The sequence below is a fragment of the Rhincodon typus genome, chromosome 15, assembly GCF_021869965.1.
Source record: "Rhincodon typus isolate 14 chromosome 15, sRhiTyp1.1, whole genome shotgun sequence".
NCBI classification, from domain to species: domain Eukaryota; kingdom Metazoa; phylum Chordata; class Chondrichthyes; order Orectolobiformes; family Rhincodontidae; genus Rhincodon; species Rhincodon typus.
Window position 1 is genome coordinate 35,248,433 of NC_063346.1, and position 26,309 is coordinate 35,274,741.

General features: G+C 38.8%; 1 protein-coding gene across 1 annotated transcript in view; it reads right to left on the reverse strand.

The window, feature by feature from the left end:
- abcc12 (ATP-binding cassette, sub-family C (CFTR/MRP), member 12) overlaps positions 1–13,963 on the reverse strand; it is an 89,088-nt gene extending 75,125 nt beyond the window's left edge. The window contains exons 1-5 of the mRNA XM_048605985.1: positions 13,869–13,963; positions 2,861–3,011; positions 2,610–2,768; positions 2,362–2,509; positions 751–984 (exon numbers count right to left, since the gene is read on the reverse strand). Coding sequence (XP_048461942.1) covers positions 751–984; positions 2,362–2,509; positions 2,610–2,768; positions 2,861–2,967 — 648 coding nt within the window. The 5' untranslated portion in view covers positions 2,968–3,011; positions 13,869–13,963. The remainder of the gene's footprint in view (positions 1–750; positions 985–2,361; positions 2,510–2,609; positions 2,769–2,860; positions 3,012–13,868) is intronic.
- Between the last annotated feature and the right edge of the window lie 12,346 nt (positions 13,964–26,309).

The window sequence follows — 26,309 nt, forward strand, 5'->3', positions numbered from 1 at the left end:
GTCTGGCAGTGCTGCTGTCAATTTTTGAAGGTGCATGAGAGGGCATGAAAGGGCATCTTATGATGTAGAAAAATTAGGAACTGGGGTTTGGAAGTGCAAGCATGGTCTTGTAGTCTGAACGTAATGGGGAGAAGTTCTAGGCACCTGAACATATTTGCCTGAGCTCTCTGTTTCTAGAAGCTAGAAGTTTCTAGAAGAGGCCCCAGGGACCTCCAAGTGATTAAGTTAGGGAGGTGGGCCAAGTAGAGTTTGCTCCAATCTTTCTCCTGCTGATTATTAAGAAAGCAAGGTTTTACATTTAAGCAACACATTTAATGACCTCAGGGTGTCCTGAAGTGCTTCAGGAAATGCAAATGCCACTAAAATAACTTTGTAATATATGAGATGGCTGTCCAAATCATCCAGGATCCAAAGTCATGTTGTATTTTATGACCTTAATCATAGCCACAAGCCTAGCAGAATAAATTTGAGCCAAGGTAGATCAAGGTCAGTTAAGAATGTGTTCTGTCAAATCAGGAGATGTTTGAGTAAACTTCGATGGGTGCAGCAACAGTAACGTAAACCATTTAGACATTTGGTTTGACCAATATTTCAACTGACTACAGTCTGTGAGCTATTTTAAAAAGCTGGATCTGCCACAGGGAAAAGAGCAGAAAAAAATCAGTAGGTTACTGTCATATAACTTACTCAACCAATACGGAAATCAATGAAGGGCAACTAAGTAATCTTACAATATAGATTAGTGCTTACCTCACCAATGGAAATATTGTTTAAACTTTTAAGATGGATCAGCTTAACAAATGCCAAAGTAGAAATGGCACCTTTTAGTCGAATGGCAGTCTGATAATTGATAGCCCATGAGGCTGTGAAGAAAGTTGTTTTACAGAGCTCTGTGGTAAATAAGGCAAAGCATAGACCGACTCCATAAACAAGATTGTCTGACTTTTTTTCAATATGTTGGAGGATAGCATGAACCAGCACTGCCTGTAAAGTAAGGAACAGAATTTGCAGTCAAACAGTAATAATACTGTGACACTTTTGTATTCAACATGATGCTAATGGGATACATCTGTTTTATATAGATGCAACAATAATAACCAAAACCTGCATCTATGTGGTATCTTTAATAAGAAAATATATCCAAAGTCAAGTGATAGTGAATATACAGTAAATGGACACCAGGCCAAGACAGCAGAGTAAAAGGTGTGAGCAAAATGTCTTTAAAGGTGAGCAGAACAGTGAGGTATGGGGAGGGAGTTCCAGAACAGAAATCTATATGACTGAAATGTTACCAGTTCTGGTAAGGGGAGGGAGCACTAAACATTAGGATAAATGGAATGGAGTATTCAGCAGGGAGGAGGGATATGGAGCAGATATGCTGAGTTGAGATCATGAAGTCATTTGAAGATACTAAGGATTTTAGGTTTAAAGTTTGTGGAATAGGGTACATTGGTCAAGGTGGCCTTGAGTACAAACAGGACTTATTGTGGGGCAGGTTACTTCAATAGAATGTGGAGGAGGGATTCTGCAAGGATAGCAAGAAAGGTTAGGGTATGTAACATACTGAGCAGGAAACAAGTTGGTTATGGAGGCTGCTCTTCGCTATAGGGTGGAGTCGGGACCTCCTGCCCTTATCCAAGGTTTGTTGACATCTTTACAATGGTGGATCCTGAAGCAACAGAAATCAGGAAAACAAGCCTCACACCTTCACCATAATTTACATATTCCCCCAGCAGTGAATGGCAGGGGTGTAGGGTGGGACAATTATTGTTGGAATAGAAACACTACAGGTGGCTTCACCACCTCAATTTCTCACTGTTTCTGCCATTATCCTGCCTGATGTGAAGGAAAATCGTGATTTGCGTACCAGACCGGTATTAGTCCACTCATTGATTTGTACAATAGTCGTTCAGAGCAATTCTCTCTGTACTCTGCCTCAACAGCATTTTTAACTCATAGATTTTGAATATTAATGTCTGTTCCACTAGTGTGAGGGTTTTCTCTTTTTATGTTGATTATATTTTTGTGTGAGATTGCGGAATAAATGGCTGTTTTGCCCTTTAGTTATGTGACCTTCTGAAATTATGCTAACATTCATTTTATGCTTTATCTCACGGTAAAGGTCATATTAAAGAGAAAAGTTTCCAAATGGTTTCATAAATTGGAGAGACATAAATAATATGCATTTATGACCAGGATCATATTCTTTCATGCTTTAAGATATGATGGCTAATTTGCCATGCTTCAGTGTTTATCTAAAATCTATGCCATTTCAAACTTATTGAAATACAAGAAAATACAGTAACTATTGTAAAAGCATGTAATTGCTTCTTAGACAAGAAAATGCATGTGAGTACATACCGGTCCCAAAAAGCTAGAAATCATACAAATGACCGTGCAAATTATATTCATAATAAGTCTTGTTCGCTGAAACTGCACAGCCACTTTCTCCAAAGAAGCTTTCTCGCTGCCCATTCTTTCCAACTCATTCTTCCAAAGGCGTAAGAATCTGTAAATATTTTTCAGCAAAATGTCAGAGTTTTCATTTTGTTTTTATGCCTGTTTTTATAAATTCTGATCACTCAAAATGTACTTCCAAATCGACAGACCTTCTGGCGTTCACATCTGAACAATTGAACTGGGAGAGGGGAGGCACAGTGTCTTGATTCAGTTTTTTCTTGAACCCTTTGATCATCAGTGGTGTCAGCCATGAGAAATAGATGAATGAAAATAAGCCAGCATCATCTACTGGAGATGGAGATGGATTCCTGTGAAAATGTTTTCATTGTATGTAACAAAGGTTGCTTAATTGTGAAAATCAGACAGGCCTTGCATTATAGAGCAGATTTTTTTCACTTACTTTGGCTTTGGACGTATAGGAATCATTGTTTTAGAGCTCTGATAGTATTTGTGGTGCTTATTCTGTACATCTTGTATATCTTCATCATTGAAACTTGGAAATTCCATGTCACTGACTTCTGGAACTGTGCGTCAATATCAGGAAGCTGACTCTTAAAATTAGAGTCACAAGTTAAATATTGAATAAATAGAAGAAATCATAGTTTTTATACAAAAATTGGGCATCATGTTAGAGATCTTGCAATGATTTAAACAAATACAATAGTGATGTATATTTAATTTCTAGAATATTTGACATTGCATTATCAATGTTAATGTGCAATTGCTTGAACACCAAGCCTCTTAACTCCTGCGTAAGGTATGTGGTTCTACAGTGCTATGACAGCAGATACACCAGTAATTTCTTTTTCCCTTGGTAAAAGATAGCCATATAGAAAGTAATTTCAACCCCGAAATGAAAGATCCAAAGAACTAAAAGGTTTCATAGTTCGGAGTAAACGTTATGTAATAATTATGATGATGAAACTATTCTCCAAATTTCTTAACTAAACTTTTGTAATAATTCTCATCCTCACAGCAATTTTCCACATGTAACCCTTTTATACTCAAAATGTGCTTGCTGTTCATCCTTCTCCTTATATTTTCAGTTTCGGTTCAAGATACATCACACAATCAGTTACTCTCAAAACCTGTTTTATTTTCTCTGAAAGCAATGCCAAATATCTGGTGGTGAAAGTGACCATGGAAACAGACTTCTGTCTGGTTACCAATTCTAGGGAACTGTAACCTGTTTAAGGGGATTTTCTGACTCTTGTTTACGTGGACATGCTGTGATAATTTAGAATATCGCTTAAATAAATAGTGATCTTTCAAATTGCATTTTATGGAATTAATCAAAATTATTTATTTGTGTTTGTTAACTTTCCTATTCATTTTGTAGTTCATTATTTCACACGGATAAAGACAGGCTGTGGCTGCAAAAAAAAACCAGGTTACAGGAACTACAAGGAACAGTTCTTCCATCTCAAGCTCATTGAGGATGAGTGCTTTAGATGCCTGTGCTTCGTTAAGGAAATACCCATCGAAATCTGTTTCTCTTTGATATTCATTAACAGAGTGTGAGCATTGTTTTCCATTCATAATGCGACTAGAAATGATGGTGATGCACCACTTTAAAGTCCCTGGTGGATATGGTCTCCTGTTGAAAGGACTTCTTTCTCTTTCCTCTCCCTGTTCAGCAGTTTGTCTTTCCCTGTCTTGCCTCTCTCATTCTTCAAACCGAGAGGGATGATGAAGAGAGCATTCAAGTGTGAGAGCCAGCGGTCAGAGCTGGATTCTTGCAATGATGACTGAGTCCTTCTCTACATGCCACATCACTCCCTGTAGCTGAGGCCAACTTTATCTAAGGGTTATAACCTAAAAGTATTTAAAGAACTTTGCAAAAGCCAAAGGAAGCCAATCAGGAACTAACACGAGAGCTGTTAATGATGCCTTTTAAACATCAGGGGATCTTTCCTGCTGCTGAATACATATTCAAATATATGAATGTTGACAGATGTTAAAAAAAGGCATTCTTCTAGAACACCGCAGTTGTAAATGGTACAGCAAGAGTCCAATAATCATTACACACTGACCATTTCACAGTCTGTCTACTCTGAAAAACACTGCTAGGGCTCATATAACTACATACCCAAAATGGAGACTAATGCAGCCTACACCACAAGTGTGCACGTGAACTATGGACACCATTTTTGGTCCCATAGCGGTAACAATAAAGTGCAAAAAATGTGCTTTAGAGCCAATTTTACAGCTATGGAGTCATACCGCCCAAAAGTCCACTTGGCATTTATGCCCATGTAAGCATTGTTTGCAACAATGATCCAATTAGTTTCATTACGCAGCTACTTCCCCATAGTCCTGAATGTTTTTTCACTTCAATTTCTTCCCCACAGAAAAATTTGGCCTCTACTGCTGCTGTGAATCTTACCAGAATAACTACTGAGATACACTGGAGTAGATGCTGGGAAATTATGTTTACATCCCATTGATATTTCATCTTCTTTTCCATTAAACACCGACAGTAAGGTGACAAAGCTGGCCAAAGCAGCACACTATCTTTTATAATAAAATATGTTCAGGGTAGCTCCAGAAATCTTATCAAATCACAGAGGGGTTCAGAGAAGATTTACTGAAATGGTGCTGGGGAAAACGAACTTCAGTTATATGGAGAAACTAAAGAAGCTGGATTGTATTCCTTACAGTTGAGAAGGTTCAACTGGGTTCAATAGAAGTGTTCAAAAATATAAATTTTCTTGTAAATTTTTTGCAGCAGAGAGTAGATACAGAGAAACTGTTTTCACTGGCCGGATAGTAAGAACTCATATCTATAATAATTGGTGAAAGAGTCAGGGGAACATTTTATGTATACATAAAGGCCTGGATTTTAAAATGGTCAGATAGTAATTTCTGCAGCATAGATGGTTATTATGCATTAGATCCCTGCAGAATTTCTAAAATAGCACCCACCTAGCGAATTACCCAGAAAATTGATATTCTGATGGGAAATTCCTCAATGTCTGGAATCCTCCAAAAGTATCCATTCCAGTCGGAGAGTAAAGTGCAGTTAACAATTACCTAGGAATAGTCAGAAGATTAAAATCCTGGGGTGGAATCTTACAGAGACCTGAGTGATGTGGGCAACGGCAAAATTTGGAGCAGTATCACACAAGAAGTCCAGAGAGGCGGAATTCAATTTCGGGTGCATTTTGCTCCATCTTTTAGATACTTAAAGCAATCTGTTCAAACATGTTATGACCCATGTCTGGAACAGGTGGGTCTAAAATCCAAGCTTTCTGACCCAAATGTATGGACACCACCACTGCACCACAAGATCCCTTCTAAAGGAGAGTTGATGGACATGGTATTTATTTTCCCGGAGGTGGAGACACTACTACTGTGCCATCAGCCCTTGAACATTAGCCTGGGTCTCTGGATTACCAAGCCAGCATTATTACCATGTTGCCACTGACTGCCTCTACTCCATCTTTTATAGTTTTGACAAAAGATGTGGCAACTTTTTCACTAGACAGCGGTGAGTTGCTAATTAAGAGTAATTATTACTTGTTAAATGCCTTGTTAATGGCTTAATTTGTTTAATTAGTATTCAATTTCCTATTTTACCAAACGTGCCAAACAAGCTAGACGTTTCATACACTCAAGATGAAATTCAGAGCAAGTACCTGATGATATTACCTCATTGCTTGCTTCGAAGGACCTAAATATTGGATTCTGAGCAACATCTCAGGGCAAGCTGCATGGGTACCGGCCACAAGCACCCCACGTTCACATCTGACATATGCCAACCTTTAACCACTCTCATAGCACATCACCAATTCACTTACAGTATACTTCTGCACTTCAATGCTGCGCTTCGGGCTACACCAACAACTATCACTAAGTGCACTTCATGGGCTAGACTAGGCTGCATCCGTGGGCTCTTTGCTCACTGCCACAGCACTCACTCACAGCCTACCTGGATGCTCACAGTATCTCTACCTTGCTTTGCCTTCCTTTGCCTTTGGGCACTTTGCCCCCTCAACCAAAAATACCAGGCTTATATTGCTTCTGTTTTGCCTTGCCATTTAGTGCAGACACAAAGGCAGAAAGCTTGTCGTGGTTGTCAACAAGCATCAGTTAGGTCAAGGGGAATAGCCTTTGAGCAACACAGTAACAATGTAACAGTAATGCAAGGGTAGCCTCTGATACCAGTCCAGGGGCTTTGTCAAGAGTCAGAATCCTCTCCAGTTAAGGGGAATGATGGGCAGTGCACCACCTGTGTTGAGTCTTTCTGCCCAATTGTGAGTTGTTTACTTTGTGGAATGAGAGAGAGGCAGGTATTAAAGTTAATAAAAGTTTGTGGCACATCTACTACTTTAGTGCAGGTGGGGAGGTGTCCTGAGCGAGTGAGTAGGCAGCACAGAGACCATATATTGTTAGTGCTGTTGGAGCTGGGATGGGTAAGTGTGAGTGTGGAAAAATTTTTTAGACGATAGTGAGCATATCGAGAGGAGATGGTGAAGCTTACTTTGGCAGAGTGGAGGAGAAGACCTTCTTCCTTTATTGCCGTGCATTCCTCCAGATGGCTGAGACTGCTTTAATGCAGGTGGCAATCTGGACCAGGCTGGCACAGTTTGATCTTGTGGCCTCTACTGATGATCATGGGGGAATAGGAAGTTGCACGTCTTCACTATCCCATTCAGCAGGACATCCAAGTCCCTGCCTGCAATGCAGAGCATTGATTTTACCCTGTAGTCATGCCCACAGCAAATGTCAGAAACTGTGCAGGGCACCTCCAGAGTGACAGTACTTGTCCGAGTCTGCAATGGGCTTTTAAAGATGGCGCAGGAGTTGCCAGTGAATCCGGGATATCTACCAAGTGGTGAGTTGTTCTGGGAATGTTGTGTGATAAGATGGTATCAAAATTGGACATGCCAGACGTCATCGTGAATGAGGCGATATACAGTGAGAAATCTTGTTAAGCCTCATTGTGGAAATTGCTCCAAAATCCTCATTCCAACTTGGACTTAGTCAAAAAAATGTACATTTCAATTCCTGGTCTACCTCCTGGGTAACTTTTACAGTGACCCCTCCATACTTACTTTGGCTTAACATGAATCTGGGATGTGGAATGCACAATCTGAAATGGTGGAAGCAGATTTAACAGCAATTTTCAAAAGACAATTGGATTTATGTTTTACTTAAAATAGCTGTTGAATTATTGAATCATAGAACAGCACAGAAAAAAGCCATTCAGCCAACAGGTCTACTCTTTCAAAGAACAATTCAGTGACCCCACCCTCCAACCATTTCCTCATTCTGGGAAAATTCCTATCCCTCAAGTATTTATCCAATTTCCTTTCTAATGCTACAATTAAGTCTGTATCCAATACCCTATTTCAAATCTTTTTGTAAAGTCATTTTGTGAAGTCATTTGTAAAATTAAAAAAATTGCTTTTCCTTGTGGTGTCTCTGCTTCTTTTGCCAATTACCTGAAATGCATGCCCAATGGTTATTGACCCTTCATACATTGGAAATGGTTTCTCTTTGTATACTTTATAAAAGCCCTTCATAAGTTTTAATGACTTCTATCAAATCTCTTCTTAGCCTTTTCTGCTCTATGGAGAATAACCTCAGATTCACCAGTTTATCCATTTAACTCCAATCCTTCATCATTGGAATTTTTCTTGTAAATCTCTTTTGTACCCACTCCAAAGCTTTCATATTAGACACAATGCTCCAACTGGAGCACTCCAAACTGGTGATTTATTTAATTTTGGCATAACTTCTGGCCCTTTTGATTTCATTGAACTATTTCACCCAGGAATTTGGAGGCTTTTCATATAGCTTTATTAACTTTTCCTGCCATCTTCAAAGAATTCTGTATGCACTCTCTAAGGATTTTCATTTTCTGCACTCCAATTACAATTGTACCAGTGAAAATATATTGCCACTCCTCATTCTCCATTCTGAAATGTATCACTTAACACTTCCATAATAATAAAACATATGCAACTTAGCCATTTCCATTTTCAATGTATACAAATACATGGTTATGAACATGTGTTAGCAAAGATGTTAACTTATAATGTCATTGGCTGGATATATATTAATCTTTAACGTAATTGACCGCAAAATAAATATCTTGAACTTTTTGAAAGCAACACTTATCAGAGCTAAGGACATTGGCCTACAGCAGCAAGCTGTTTTCAGGAGGCACACAGAGTCTATGGAACTTTCAGTGACAGCCACATGACCCAAGTTGTACAAATGATACTGGATTTGAACTAACAGTCAGACGGTCTGTCACAGAACAGAAGGAGCAACAGCCATACCCTTTTCTGCTTTTCTAAAATCTCTGTCATCAAAGCAGAGCTGTTTGTGATTTGAAGGCCACCAGATGACATAAGACTGTAAGAAGCAGAAGTAGGCCATTCAGCCTATCCAGTCTGCCCTGCCACTCAATGAGCTCATAATTGATCTGAATCTTCAATTCCACTTTCTTGTCTTTTCCCCACAACCCTCAGTTCCCTTACTGATTAAAACTATGTCTATCTGAGCTTTCAATACTGGTATTGCTGCTATAACATGTGTTTTGTTAATGCGAGAGAGAGTGGGAACTGCCGATGCTGGAGAATCTGAGATAACAAGGTGTAGAGCTGGAAAAGCGTCTGATGTATAGTGGACGCTGTTTGGATAACGCAAACATTCTACTGTACCATATAGCCATTTCCTACAGCGATTTCCCTATATCGCAATTTTCTATGGCGATTTTCTATAGTGTGAGGTCGCACAAGAACACAACTATCGTGTTATAGGACAAATACCTGTATACTTAATGACTCAACCTCCAGCAGTCCTCTAAGGTAAAGGCTTCCACAGATTCACTACCCTCTGAGAGAAGAAATTTATTATCCCTGTCCTAACTGGATGACTCTTTACTCTAAAATTATGGCCTCTGGTCTTAGACTCTCGCACAAGAGGAAACAATTTTTTGCATCTACCCTGTCAAGTCCACTAAGAATTGTGTATGTTTCAACAGGTCACCTCTCATACTTCTAAATTTCAATGAGTACAGGCCCAACCTACTCAACATCTCCTCATAAGACAATCTTTCCCATACTTGGGATTAACCTAGTGAATCCTCTCCGGACTTGCTCCAATGCCAATATATCTGTTCTTAGACGAGGAGACCAAAATTGTTCACAGTATTTCAGATGTGATCTAACAGGACCGTTGCATAGTTTTAGCAAAACATGTCTATTTTTATAATCTACTTTGAAATGCTGAACTTATATACCAGCTTTTTGCGATAAATACATGAGGACTCCCAAATCCCTCAGTGCTGTAGTTTTCTGCAGTTTCTCCATTAAACAATATTATAATAATACCCCTTATTTTTCCTGTTAAAGTGAGTATCTTCACATTTTCCTGCATTATATTCCATCTACCAAGTTTTTGTCCACTTATTTGACCTGTCTATTATCCCTTTTCAGACACATTCACCTTCCTCATCCAAGTTATTAGTATACATTGCAAATAATTATGGTCCCAGCACTGCTCCCTATGGCATTCCACTAGTTACAGCTCGTCATCCTGAAAATATGCTTCTTATTCCAACTGTCTGTCTTCCATTAGTTCGATGAAATATCCTGGTAATAGCCAGGATACATTAATAATGGAGAAGACACAGGTTCCTTCCACCTTCCAAGTTCTTTGGGCCATACAAGGATGGCTGCTGAGAAATAAGAGTAATGTCCTCCATACATGGCAAATGACACCTTTACATCTTAGACTGATGCAGAATGAAAGTACAAAGCTGCCCACTCTTCCAGCAGACCCAAAGTGGAACAGAGCAGCCAGCTACTTAACAAGCCCTGAAAGAGCACATTTCATCTGTACTCTTCACAACTGGAGCCAAAAAAATGGGACATGTCCTGGATGCAGAGTAAGTGGGGTAATCAAGAGTAATCCAATAAGGTTGGAAATCAGGACATTGATTGGGAGGGGTATCCAAGTGACCATGATAGAGCTGTGCACCACTGAGTGTGCAAGGCCAGACAGTACTGCTTCCAGGACGAAGGAGATAGGTTTGGACTTCCTTGCATTACTGTTTGTTGATTATATGGTAAACAGCCCTTAGTTAGTCCACAGCACATATACATCCAACTATTTCTATACTTCTGCCTAGTTAAATTTTTTTAAAAAATCTATATGATTGTATGCATTGTATCTTCAGCTGATCCCAACAAAGAATCAGCACTTTAGAGGCCTACACTACCATTCAGGAGAAAGCAACAGTTAGTGAGACAGGGCACTTAACATGGTACGGTGCAAGGTTAGGCACCTTTTAGGGCTTCAAGTCACCATATGATATCCAAGTGTTGTGCAGTGAAGGCCCTTGTGATATCTAGCAGGCCTGGAGCAATCCTGAAGCATTTCCTTTCTACCATCAATCCACCAGCATCTCTAGGTGTCTGTCAGCAAAACAGGGTGCTAGCTTCCCTTTCTGTGACATTTGCTGGTTCCCAGCAGCACATGGTCACAATGTAAGGGCCAGTGCTTGACTTGCAGACCCTGAGGTGCTGTGGAGCTGGGGTTTAAATATGACCAGTGGTGTGAATGTCACGTGGTCCTGACAGCAGCAAGCACCCCTATTGCACGATTGCATAATTAGCCAGCTGAAGAGCAGAGAGCTGCATGGGACAAGTCAGCATGTGTCAATGTGGACTACAATCCTTGCACCCATTTTCAATCTCACTGGAAAAATGCTTCGCTGAAAAGTTGGAAAATTCAGCCTCAACTCTTGTGAGCTGTAAAGAACCAGCTGGCTTATTTCTTCCACCAAACATATACAGTGGAGTATATATTTATTGAATTAATAATATCACCTCACTTTTAAATTCTAATTCTGTTGAAACCAACCCAGGAATGCGACAAAAAAAGGAGTCAATTCACTCTCCCATGTTGGCCATAACAACATAAATACAACCAATAGAGGTGATGTACAGAATAAGGAAAATTTTCCATCCACTATAAGCACGGTATCACTATTACTAAAAAATAACATGTTCACATTGATTATAATTAGTTTTATGGTTTCAGAAATAATATTCCATTGAGATACAAGACAATTCATCTCAGAAATATTGTTCAGTCACACAAGAGGAAATAAGAAAACTATGATGGGGATCTTGTGCTTGATCAGCTTGAATTTTAGGCTAAATTTTACAAACTCCCAAAGGTGTAAACTCTTGCTCTGCTCAAAAATAGTTACGTGCAATTATTCTTGCAAATGCTTTCATTGATTATTTAAGATACTAAATTACATTAACCAAGAGGAAAAAACAGTGGTGAATTCTGAAAAATATTTTTGCTTTTTTCTGCTCAGCATCTATAATATTTTGTTTCAGTTTGTCTGGATTTGAAATCAGCTTTAGACATTAAAAATATCCCTGTGGCAGGCAGGGATTCCAATTCACTATAGAGGGCTCCCCTGCCCACCCACACCCACCTCCCCCCACAAATCCCATCACCACCAATAAGAAGATTTTGACCGGGTCAACATATTATTTGTTGAATCACTTATTCAACATTGTCTTTGTGGCAAACAAATTACAGTGTGAAATGGATCTTGCTAATACAGTTCTTTTGCTCATAAAATTTTATTTTATTAGATTGAAAAGTGCTGTCCATTTATGGAACAAACCAAGTCCTTCATGCGTGGACCTCTATCAAGTAATAGTAATGAGTGAACCTGGTTATGTCACTGAACTTGAGTGTTAATACATCAGAGACTGGCTAGCATGCTGCAAGCACTCCTGCTTACATATTTCCACTACACTGAAAGCAGATGTTTGGCACATACTGGTGAGGGAGCTATGGGAGTTAGGATGACTATTCTTGGCAAACATTACCTGAGAGTCAGGTATGAGCACATATGGTCATGCATCAAGAGCTCACAGAACTAAGTAACCATTGCTGAAGCTTAGTGTACCAGCTGGCATAATATGGGGGTAGATATCTATACGGTGCCAGGGGAATAAGGGCAATATATTCACAGTTTATTGATTGATTGTGCTGCACACTGTCCTGTCCATGAGGACCTCCTGCTATCAACTTACATTGGCAGAAGGCCCAATTAATTTCTGTGATCAAACATCATTTAAACATGAATGGCAACATGTCTGTGCTAATCAAACTACTTAAGGCAACCCATTGTAAGGGTAAATCCAGTGCACTTGTTGCTTCTTAAAGCCAGTCTTTAAGTAGAGGTAAAGTTAGACTGTTGGTGTATCAGCACCTCATTTTTGGAGTTGCAGGCACAATACCAATGATCAGGGTATCCTAGTTTTCTGATACTCTAGTGGAAGTGCTGTTGTAGAAATCAGGGACAGGAAGGAGGTTTTGTTTCCTGCTGGGTGACATAACAAATAAGTTGTCACGTGGCGAATAGATTAGTGCTAGCATCATATGCAGAATCTGGTTGCTGAACCAGGAAATGTTTAATGGCCTCACTAGTACTGCAAAGATTAAACTCTTCTTCATAGCTCTCTTACAATGAATACAGTATGGTAACATCAAATTTTACCCTGGAACTGGACACATTAGCAATTTTCAAAGGAAATAGCTTCATTTCCAGGAGCCACTACAAGCAAGAAACTACCATTTCTGCATCATAACCTTACTAAAGATCCAAATTGTCTGTAAAATTTTACATTGATGTTAATTAGAGCAGGAGAATACACTTTTAAATACCACTGAAGCTGGTCATTTCCTTGTCTTTACAAACAGTTACTTGTTCTGAGTGTTTTAAGGAGTGATTGCTGCACAGGTTCAAATGAAAATGCTATTTTCATGGTAATTGCATCATTGGACTCTAATTCAAACATATTTGTTGTGCTCCTGCCCGTCTCTGGTGGCAGCACTAACTCATGGTCGGCTTGAAAACTGAAAATCAGGATTCTCCCAGTGACATGGTAATTTTCTTTTCAATTTTTATTCCACTACCATCTGGTTTGAAATACAAAGTCAGGTGGCAATCAAATATATTACATTGTAAGATTCAGAAAGTTGAACACCCATCCCAAATGTTCAAGCAATGATTCAGGCATTTGCTTGCTAGATAATTAACTTACAAAACTAGTATCAACATTGTCATTGAGAAATTATCAGTCGGCACATTATCCCAAGGTACTTTATCTGTTTGTTATTTAAGAAATATATTCCTTTCTCTGAAACGCTGTATTAGATCAATCATGTTTAGATACAAATGTATTGTTGAAAGGCATGGGGAATTAGCATCGTTGTACAAGTTTTTTTTCATTCAAACAATTTCTTTTCATAATTAATTTTTTTAGTATTGTTTCTTCAAGGTACTATTGATACCGAATACAAGCATACTGCTTCACGAACAGTACAATCATTACCTAATCCAGAATAGCCACACTCACCACTTTAGCTGGGCTTGGTTTATGCAGGTCTGTACTGTCTTCGAAGCCTGATGTTGTGCTTAAATCTCCAGTCTTCTTGTTGCTGGAACAATTTCTGTTTAAGTAAGATTGTGGTTGAATCACACTTTCATTTAGAGCCTCATTTTCATCCTGTACATTTCAAAGGTCATTTTGGCAAAAGTTACTCTGTACAAAGGCAAGACATGTACAGAAACAAAGACTGACTTTTCTCAAATCTTAAAAGTCTTCGTTAAAATTGTGCTTTATAAAACTGTGTTGTGTCACGCAAAGTAAGTACTGTTTTCACGGAACCATTAGCCTTTCGTCTGCTTTTCTGGCATTACCACTTTCCGAATGCTGATTGTAACATTTTATAGTATTATTTCTTTGTTGTATTCAAAAGAGCTCATTAAGCCATAAGTCATAACCACTCAGTCTTTATGGCACAGTAGGAGGTCATTCAAACCATTCAGTCTTGGTCAACTCGTTTAGATCAATCTAAACGGTCCCATTTCTCTCTTCCAGCCCCCAAAACCGGAAAGTTAATCATGTTTATATCCATCCCATTTCACCATAAAATCAGTTATCATCTCCCCTCCATCACTTTTGTATGCAACGAGTTCCATGTCATTATCAATCATGGCATAGAAAAGTAATTCCTCAGAACCCACTCTGTATCTCTTGGCCAAAACTTTAAATCTGTGTCTCCTGGTCCTTGTACCATCAACTCTTGGGACTGCTTTTCTTTATCTACTTTTTGCTTTTCTTTATCTACTTTTTCTAAACTTACCATTATCTTGTATATCTCTGTTAAATCTACCCTCAATATCCTTTAAGGCAAAGACGGCAACCCAAGCTTCCTTAACCTAAATTTGTAGCAAAAATCTTTCATCCCTGGAATCATTCTGATAACTCTCTTCTATATTTCAGAGGACACTCATGTAGCTGTAAATGTATTAAACGGAAGGGAGGCCGGAAGTCAACTAAATTACAATCGCGAGGGACATAGTTCTGAGAAAGCTGTTGGATCTACTGGCTCACATGTCCCTGGGTCCTGATGGACTTCATCCCAGACTTTTAAAAGAAATGACTAGTGTGATAAGTGATGCATTAGTTTTAATTTTCCAAAAGTCCCTAGATTCGTGGAAGGATCTATTTGATTGGAAACTGACAAATGTAATTCCTTTATTCAAAAAGGGTGGGAAACAGAAAGCAACAAAGACCAGTTAGCTTAACATCTGTCATAGGGAGAATGCTAGAAGCTAGGATTAAAGATGTTACAGCAGGGCACTTAGAGAAGTTCAAGGCAGTCAAGCTGAGTCAATATGGTTTGGTGAAAATGAAATTCTGTTTAATCAATTTTTTGAGTTATTTGAGTTAATAACATGTACTGTGGATAAAAGTGAACCAGTGGATGTGTTGTGTTTAGTTTTCTAGAAGCCATTTGATAAGATGCTGTATCAAAGGCAATGTTAGAAAATAAAACTCATGGTGTAGGATGTAACATAATGGCATGGAAAGAAGATAGGTAACGGGAAAGAGGCAAAAAAAAGGGTCATTTTCTGATTGGCAAGTTGTAACATAATGAAGTGGAACGTAGTGGAGTTAGGTTCAATCAAGGCATTTGAGAAAGCATTAGATGATTTGGATAGAAAAAAAATTGGAGAATTATGGGGAAAAGGCGAAAGAATGGCACTAAGTCATAATGTTCATTTGGAGCACCAATGCAGGCACGATGGCCAAATGACCTCTATCATAATAATTCTGCGATTCTGCAATTAGTGGTGTACTACAGGAATCAGTGCTGAGGCTTCAACTTTTTACAATTGAAATATTGCTTTAAATTACTTGGTTGAAGGGACTGATGAAACAAAGATAGGTAGGAAATTAAGATGTGAAGAGGGCACAAGGAGAGCACAAAGGGATAGTTTAATTGAGGTCAAAAGTCACATGGCACCAGGTTATGGTCCAATAAGTTTATGTGAAATCACAAGCTTTTGCAGCACTGCCTCTTTGTCAGGTAAAGTCATGGGGGGAGGGGGGTGGGCAGTGGTCTGATGTACCACAGCGAAACACCACAATGACCTCCTCAGAAGACAGACACAGGATAAGATAAATAGAGTGCCCTTTGTCATCCAGTACTTCCCTGGAGTGGAGAAACTACGCCATGATCTTGGGCAACCTTCAATGTATCATCAATGACGATGAGCATCTCGCCACGATCTTCCCTACGCCTCCACTTCTCACCTTCAAACAACTGCCAAACCTTAAACAGACTGCTGTTCACAGCAAACTACCCAGTTTTCAGGACAACATTGAACAGAACACCACACAATCCTGCCATGCCAAGACATGTCAGAACATCGATTTCAATACTACCATCACACGTGGGAACACCACCCACCGCATTCACGGCAGATACTCATGTGACTCAGCCAATGTTGGCTATCTCATATGCTGCTGCAAAGGATGCCATGATGCATGGTATATTGGCGAGACCATGCAGCCGCTACTACAACAGATGAATGGACACCATGCAGCAATCGCCAGACAGGAATGTTCCCTCCCATTCGGGGGACACTTCAGTGGTCAAAGGCATTCAACCTCTGATCTTCGGTTAAGCATCTTCCAAGGCAGACCCCAAGATACACAACAATGCAAAATTGCCAAGCAGAGACTGATAGCCAAGTTTCGTAACCATGAAAGTTGGCCTCAACCGTGATATTGGGTTCATCTTGTGCTACAGGTGACCACCACACTGTTCTGTATCTGTAAACTCTTCCTTACTTTCCTGTTTTGACAGCATCACCTTGCTAAATTGTTATGATCTCTCTACCTGAATTAGTTAGTACACTTTTGAATTACTTATTATATTCGCTCTCTCTCTCACACACACACACACAATCTATGGGGTGAATCATTTCATCCAAAGTTTTTGGTTGTTTGCAGATATACTCTATTTTGTTCTAAAAACACACAGTTTGTAGTCACAGTCAGTCATTATGGCGTCTTATAAATACCAGCCTGATTCCAGGCTAAAGCTCTGAGACAGATTATGAACAAAGGCTCATACCTACAATTCAGCGTTTGACCTGAGATGTCACCTTTTGTATATTCCTATGGCTCTGCCTGATTGTCATGACAGCATGACATTGACTTTATAAACACCTTTACACACCATCTAACACACTTAGTCACCTGCAGTGACTTATTATCTGACACTCCACTCACACCAGTTGTATGATATTTTGATCTCTTTGACCTTGATCTCACTGCCTATAAACGCTGTGTCTGTGCACTGTGCTCTCTAATTGTCTCTGATGAAGAGGCTGTGCTCCTAAAGCTTATGTGATTCCAAATAAACCTGTTGGGCTATAACCTGGTGTCATGTGATTTCTGACTTAACCCTCAGTAGAGTGTACTGTTTGCATGTAGGTTTCTATACTCAGACTGAGCTCATTATCGAGAATTATTTTTACCTCCAGAAAATGCTAACATGATATTTTGTCTTAGAATAGTGGTGTAAGGATGTCCGTTGCCTCTATCCTAAGCTGATACCTGCCCAGGCAACAGAAAGGAGCTTCAGCCAAAAAACCCCAAAGAACTGCAGATGTTAGAAATCAGTAATGAAATCAGAAGTTGCTGGAAAATCTCAGCAGGTCTAGTAGCATCTCTGGAGATAAAGCACAGTTAACTTTTTGGGTCCAATGACTCTTCTTCAAAACTTCTGCCAAGCTGCCCATTATGTAACAGACCTCTGCTGCATTTTCTACCTTGTCTGCTGAACTAAAAATTAGGTGATAATAAAGGGAAGCTCCAAACTTAAGCCAATAGAAGTGATCCAGCTTATGAAATAATATAAAGTAACTATTATCTAAAGGAACAAAACAGTTTTTTTTAATTTAATTCTGCAAAAATGGGAAGTTCATTCTGATGTATATCAAAGTAATTCTCTGGCAGCAAAGACATTATCACATTGGAAAATTATGGATGCTTGACCATATTCTGTCCGAAACATTATGTCCTCAATGCCAAAAATTTTCTGGTATTTGTTGGTGACAGGTGAGGTTCCCTTTTGTTAGCCCCTACTGGAAAATCACCTCGATCAAAATCAAGTAAATGATTTACTTTGAAATATGTACAAAGGTGCATGAAGCCCTTGCACAACTTCAAAAACAAACACATCAAGATTGATGTTTATAGATCGTCCAAATCATTCTGCTGAAAGGATAAGGTACATATGTCTCAGTGAATAACTCAACAGGTTGATCAGTTACAGAATTGATTTCCAATTAGGCCAGGGGTTATAACTGTGCTATGAAAGTATGGTTTGTGGAGATTAGTCACAAAATTATCTTTGGAAAGTACAAAATTATAAATTTACAGACCTCAGCCAAAGGTAAAACTGCTTTGTCATTCCCTGTTTTATTCATTGGTAAAGGTACGACAAAGATGAATTAATTCAGAAGTTTTGCATATTGTAATCAAACTTTGCAATTGGACGTTCAATTTGAAACCTGGTATTACAGAGTGGAATACGTAGCCATGGGCCCCAGTTCAGTGAGAATCTCCTTTCATGAAGACTTGCTAAGGTCATGGTATTGCATGCATTAGCCCATAGGCTATCAGAACTAGCTTCATACTAATGTCTAAATTATACAAAATAAGTTTCATGCTAAACTTCGGATTCATATAGAAAGTTCTGCCAATGGCAGCTCTTCCATATAAACCGATTAGTACATAGGTTTTCTTATAGAAGTTGGGCTCTGAAAGTTGGAGGACTCTTTCAGGATTCCTCAGTAGTGTGTTGGAATCCATATATTTCTGCCAGTTTTGGCTAAATCAAAAATGAGCATTGCAAATCAAGGTGTCCTGGCCTGCTGCTCCATGGTGTGGCTGAATGATTCATCTGCTGCTCCAGAAATCGTTCCTTACTTTCTCCATCCTCTCAATCACTCTAGCTGCCCTCTTTTGTAAACTTTCGCTCATTGCAACATCATTTTGTACAGCAGTACTGTCTGAATGGACATCAAAGTCATTGTGAGTAATCAGTATAGACTTACTACCATATTGCAAGAGATACAACATTTTAGTGAAGAGATCTATGATTATTTGGATCATTTCCAGGGAAGCAGAGATAGCGAGGAAGAGATGTAAATTGAGAGTTTTCAAATTACAAAATATTTTATCAGGGCAAGTAAGGAATATCTATTTTTATCCAATTCTGGGAACAGTAATAAGGGTTCATTCATTTAAGTGGTCACCAGAAAAGCAAGGAGACAGTTTAGAGAATGTATCTTTAGCCAAAATACTGTGGAGCTTGCAATGGTAGTTGAGGCTGAGACCATTGAACTTTCTGTAGACAATTAGATGGATGTTTTAAGCAGAAGATGTTATTAGATTATGGAGAGAGCATGGACAGATAGAATTAGCTTTGAATTTCTGAAAACAAATAGCTGACATATGCATACTAGGATGAACAGCATACATTTCAGATTGCAAACATCAATATAGTTTTCTTTAAATAATTATGCATTGTCAGTTAAAGCTGCAAGTCAGAATAAATGGAAAGCATCATTAGAATTTGATATCAAATGCTTTATCTTCTTTTTACTTTAAATAGCAAAATAAGGATAGAAAGTCTGTACTGAATGTGAATAAACTTAGGGCATGAAGTCATGGAGATGCTTGGCACTGCTTTAATTAAATTTTGAAGACCGGCACTGCAGAATATTCCAGTTCACTCCTTCTCAGAACAGCACAGTGAAGCATGTCTGAAATAAACTCAGGAGGGCAGGCAGCATTTTCTCTTTTTAATTCAGACTTCCAGCATCTACTTTGTGTTCATGTGTATTAGCAAAACAAGTCTGCCCCTTGTGGTTCAAACTGTTCATTGTCAAATGGAGCAAGTTACACAATCTACCTGTGGTTGTGCACTATCCTATGGACCACTTGGGGTGACTAGCATAGGTATACTTAAGGACATACTGGATAAACTCAAGATTGAACTTAATACAAGGATATTGAAATAACTCCTCAGCGGTGAATATCTCATCATCAAGTCAGCCTTTATTTACATGTGGACAGTACGTGGACTATGATCAGCTAGCTCAGAGCCAGTCCCTAGAGTGGTGTGACACTGTGAGCTTCCTGTTTATATCTGTCAGCCAGGGTTCCCTGATTGGCCCAGGGTAACAACCCCAATCAGGGATCTCATACTCAATGAGGTTCACCTGGCCTTCATTCCAATCACTACAGATATGCCAGACAACCGACAGCTCTTCATGGCCACAAATGGCTCCACGGATTGAGGTTGAGATATGGCTCAAAGTTCTCATTCATTTCTGTCACAATTCCCACCATAGCCCATGTTGCTCATACCCTGAAAGATTCTGCCCTGAAAGACTTAATGTTCAACATGACATGAAGCTTCAGAATGTAAAATACAATTTAAAATATCTTAGCAAAATATTTTTTATGCTTGCTAATTAAAATATTTACATCACACTTATTTGTCTAATCAATGAATATTATAATATCAGAAATATTCTTGATTATAACAAAGGCTTGCTTGTTCTTCTAAGAAACATGCAAATGACTAGATGAAAAAATTTAACAATCCCTCTAATTCTTCTACTTGCCAGTCTGTGCAGCTGCTGGACACAACAACTATGATGACTGACCAAAGCAAATTAATTGCTATAATTTAGTGGGCAACAGAACTCATCACAATGTGATGAAGACCCCATCATTAGATGGCTTTATGGAATCATAGGTCTGAAATCCTATTGCCTGTCAAATTTCTCAATTTCACTTTTCAAAACAGAATTCAGCTCCTGAGATATGAAAATTACTTCTAAAACTCACCAAAGTCTACAGTTCTCTGGAAGTCAAGTAAAAGTGAATTCAAGATTTTTCTCAACATTGAGACAAAATAAGAGCTAGACCGTTCCAGATTTCATTAATACATAATGCAAGGGATTATGCGGGTGGAATTTTGAATATTAGTAGAAAAGAGAATCCCCAAGATTAAATAAAGCTCAGACAGATATGAGAGAGGCTGAACTGATTAAAGATTATAGCTTTAGGGAGCATAAAAATATGTGTTTAAAGGTTGTTGGATTACATCATTTTTAGAAAATGCAGAATTTCACATGTGATTACTCTGATTTAGTGGTTTTTTTTGACAATATGTGACAATAGCCCACCCTTGATACCTTCCCTATTCCAGTATGAATAAGCTGCTGATGTTAAATATCTAATAATTCTACCAACAAGCTCTCATAATAAGGTATTGGTACAGCAAAATATCCAAAATAGAACTGGCTTTTTTTCACAATCCTTAAAGTACGGTACAGAGTTAAAGTACAGAGTAAGTAAATGTAATTCTAAAACAAATGCCACTTTGTGGGTAAAATATTATGCAGACAACTTTGAATAAGATCATTTTTACTCCACCATCTTGAAAGAAACAAAGACAAGAAGAAAAACAGACTCCAGTTCCTCCAAGGGTAGTGCATCTGAATGCACCTGCAACACTGAGAAAAGGACATAGAACATAGAACATAGAACAGTACAGCACAGTACAGGCTCTTCGGCCCACGATGTTGTGCCGAACTTTTACCCTAAACCTAAGGTCTATCTAACCTCCACCCCTACCTTATACTATCATCCATATGCCGCTTAAATGCCCCTAATGAGGCTGACTCCGCTACCCCTCTGACAATGCATTCCACGCCCCGACCACTCTCTGAGTAAAGAACCTACCTCTGACATTTCCCCTGTATCTACCTCCACTCACTTTAAAACTATGCCCCCTCATAATAGCTACCTCCACCCTAGGAAAAAAGTCTCTGGCTGTCTACTTTATCTATACCTTTGATCATTTTGTACACCTCTATCAAGTCACCTCTCATCCTTCGTCGTTCTAAAGAGAAAAGCCCTAGCTCTCTCAACCTTTCCTCGTAAGACCTTCCCTCCATTCCAGGCAACATCCTGGTAAATCTCCTCTGCATCTTTTCCAACACTTCCGCATCTTTCATGTAATGAGGTGACCAGAACTGGACACAATACTCCAGATGTGGCCGAACCAGGGTTTTGTATAGCTGGAGCATAGCTTCACAGCTCTCGAATTCAATCCCTCTATTAATGAAAGCCAACACACCATACGCCTTTTTAACAACTCTATCCACCTGGCTGGCAGCTTTCAGGGAACTGTGGACATGAACCCCAAGATCCCTCTGCTCCTCCACACTGCCAAGAATCTTTCCGTTAACCCTGTATTCTGCTTTCAAATTTGTCCTTCCAAAATGAATCACCTCACACTTTTCAGGGTTGAACTCCATCTGCCACTTCTCGGCTCATCCTATCAATGTCCCTTTGTAACCTAGAACAGCCCTCCGCACTATCCACAACTCGACCCACCTTCGTATTGTCCACGAAGTTACTAATCCGCCCTTCCACTCCAACAAGGGTCACTTGTCACAAAGTAAAGCTTTGATGGATTCAGAAATCAAAGGTTATGAAGTAAACCAGTTATCAGTGTTTGCATTTCTGAGGCAACCTGTGTTGATAAGTTTCTGTCACTTTAGTCATTGGAACTAAGGCTGATTGAGGCTGCAGCAAGTAAAAATCTGTTTCAAAGCTATGTTGAAAAGAAATGTTAATATTTATAATTTAGAAATCAAGGAAGTCAGAGAAATGTATTTTTGTCCTATGGTTTTCATTCATTGATTATTTAAATAAAATCACTTGTTAATTCAGAGTCTCTGCCTAAGTATGCCATGAGTTCATATTCCGTGTACTTTTTAAGACAGAACTGCAAGGCAGCATGTGATACATTCCAATAGCCATTATAAAAATTAATTTACGTTTCATGATCCTTGGAACTTACTAGGTTGGAGGGGCTGAATTGCTTATTTCTGCTCCCAGTTCTTATGTTCTTGTGCTTGCCTAAATATTGAGTGGAATGTCTTGATTGTGGGGGCTCAAGAGATAAAAAGTTAATACTGAGCTTGAGAAGGTTGTTTTTTGTTTGTCACAAGGCATGTTGCTCGAGGTTCTATTCTTCACATTGGAAAGTTGTTTGTCTTTGCTGGTGGTTTGTGATCTGTAATAGTTTTCCCTTACCTATGAGTGGCTGCTGTCTGACTCTAGTAGATTCTGCAAACTGTTTTATTTACACAGTTGACCTAATACTGTTCTCTATAAATACATCACTCACCAGTACAAAAATTTTGATCCTTTGTTCACAGTCTCTTGCACATCACTGTTTGTGTCATTATTGCTTAGTCAAAGAGATAGGTTCTAAGGAGGTAAGAGAAATTAAGGATGGAGAGATGGAATGATGACATTGCAGAGTTTGGGGTTTAGGCAGACGAATGCATGGTTATCAATGGTGGAACAATGAAATGGGGCTTTTAAAAGAGCCTACAACTGGAGGAGTGTCTGAGAGGGTCATAGGAGGAGGGAGAGTTCTAATGGAGGGATTTGAAAAGCAGAATGGATGGAATTTTCCCATGCCTTGAGCTATGATGGGAATGGCAGGAAAGTTCGGAAATAGTCAGAATTTTCCAAATTTTCCATTAAAATTCAAATGGTTAGTTCTGAATCTTGCTAATAAACAACAATGGCCTTATTTCATGTATTTTGATTTGTTTTATTTGATTTGGTTTGAGTTATTATTGTCATATGTACTGAGATACTGTGAAAAGGTTTGTTTTGCATGCTAACCAGAGAAGTCATACCTTATGTAAGTATGTTAGGATAACAAAACAGAATGTGGAATATAGTGTTACAGCTACAGAGAAGGTGCAGAGAAGGATCAACTCTAACATATGAGAGGTCCATTCAAAAGTTTGATAACAGCAGGGAAGAACTTGTTCTTAAATCTGTTTGTATGTATTTTCAAACTTTTGTGTCTTCTGCCCGATGGAAGAGGGTGGAAGGGAGTATTACCAGATGGGAGGGGTTTTTGATTATGTTGGCTGCTTTTCTGAGGGAAGTGTAGATAGACCCAATGGAAAGAAGGCAGGTTTTCATCCTAGACTTTCTTGGGGAGAGCAGTTGCCAACCAAACTGTTTTGCATCTGAGTATTATCTAACCTCCCCTTATTTTTATGCAGCTCCCTATTTCTCCTCCTTTCCCAAGAAACTAGACAGAACCATTTCACAACATGAAAGTCAGACTGTTACAGCTTACCACTTGTTTCTTGAACCTTCATACAGCGCCTCCATCACTACCATTTCCCATCAAGCTCCAGGGACAGCATCCTGTTCCACCTTTCCTCATATAAGTGTGCAACAACAAGCCACAAACCTTAACACATCATGGCTGCTTTCAAGCCAATTTAAACACTAGTTCAGCTCTTCAGGATTTCACTTTGGAGCTCACAAACACTCACGCTTTGCATAGTTCTGACAAGTACACATATGACACAGACACATCTCATGCATCTATATAGGATTCACCTTATGGCTCTTATTTGAATTTCTTAGTGCTGACTTACTTTGCACTAATTTTGAGGCTGCCAGCTTTTGTAACTTGCTTTTTAATGAAAACACTCTTGAGCCATGACTTAAAAGCTGCCAGTCTGTCTGTCTTGTTATTGCTCTTTAACATAGAGGGAGAGCCAGGCAGCATGACAAATTCAGAGCACTGAATGGTCAAGGGGGTGGATTATTACCTGAAGGCATCCAGTAATGTCAATAGCTCTCCTAGAGCCTGTGCCACCAACATGATAAATGTGGATCAATTCTGCACTGTTTATTTTTAAAGGTCACAAATTCAGCTTGGAATTGTGGCCAAATACATCCGTGCCAAGAAAGCCGTGACTGCAGTAGAGTGCTACGGAGAATCCTTGCAGTGTCAATGGATAAGATGTTTATACCTTTGAGTTGATAACAGGCAAATACATGAAGGCATACATGTCTAGTTTTGCCTTCAGAAGAGATTAAAGCTTTTAGTTCAGAAAAATCGAGAGTGCAATGCAGAAGTTGGAGCTTTTCTCCTAGCAGGAGAACCAAGCTTTTTTTTTCAGTTTAGTTGAGGGGCACTAGTCACCTCAGCATAAGTAGTTTTTAACTTTTTTGTGGAGAGCTTGTATAAACAACTTCAAGTTGTTAGATCTGAAAAACTTTAGGACATCAGAATTGTGAAACGTTCATGCTATCAGACTCAAAAAGAAGCCATAAAAGATAGTCTCAACAGTCCAAGGGAAAGAAACTGGAAAGGTTCAGTTAAGTAAAGTTTTAAAAGCTGAGATAGGAGTGATATTTTTCTGTGGGATTCTCAGTAATAGATAGTTTTGGAAAACAGGTTGAAACATTGTTTTGATGTTTGTGTAAAGATCTTTGTAAATGTCTTCTAAATACATATCTTTGTTTATTTGTACTTTATTGTGTAATAAATCTATGTTTGTTATCAAGGAACGTCTGCAGTCTTATGCGAACATATTTCAGTAACTAAACACAATGTTAAACAAATGAAAAAGTTAAATGTATGATCAATGAAGCCAGGCTTAATTCTGGGATCTGACTTCTCCAATATTACCAGCAGCTGAGATCATATCATGGGAAGGGTCACAGACCAAAACCTATAGAAAATGCCAGCCTTTTTACACCTAGATACAGAAAATGGCAGATTGATTTTCTCGACAGACAGACTCAGAGACCTGGAAAAGGAGTCAGACACTGACACTGCTGTGAACAACAGAGGTGTTTTGTTATATTGTTATAAACTGTTATTTGTTAACGGCCAAGCAGAATGTTGATGAGAGCTAGCTCTCTGTATGAAGAGATGGAACTTGTAAGAACCAAGGAGTTGTTGGAGAGTGCCTTGCTTTTGCAAGCTGGTTCTGAAATACTCAGAAAACTGAGTAGAACCATCTTCAATTGACTTTGCAAGACTCAATCTACTGTGGCAGGGAGAAGAAGATCTGCTGAAAAGCCAAGGAAAGTGTGGGACTTTTTTAGGATACATTTTTGCCAGGAATGTGACATTACACACAAAAGTATCGTAAAGTATTTCAGTTATGTTAGTTAATGAAGAAGTACCTTTTCCTTAATTTTGTGCAGTAGTTGTTTGTTAAACAATGTGTAGTCTATGTTGATTCTAGCTTGTTTGATGCAGTAAAAGTCTTAAATAATGAAATATCACTGTGTGATACTTCCCACCAGTTTCTGAGAAATTCATATCTCTTCTCCAGGTTATTAGTCTCTATAAGCATTGTTACAAACCTCTTTACTCCTATACTCTAAGTTAGTTGCAGTAATTTGTTTTCCTAATTGTTTGTCAGACCTTTTGCTTACTCCATAATCTGAATCTGTTTAAGTTTGGTCTATGCTTTGCAGCTACCTTCAAGTTTTTTGCCCATTATTTATATCTGTAGAAAATGTGTTGCACTATCCATTTTGTTATTTCTTTATTCAGAGGTAGATTTA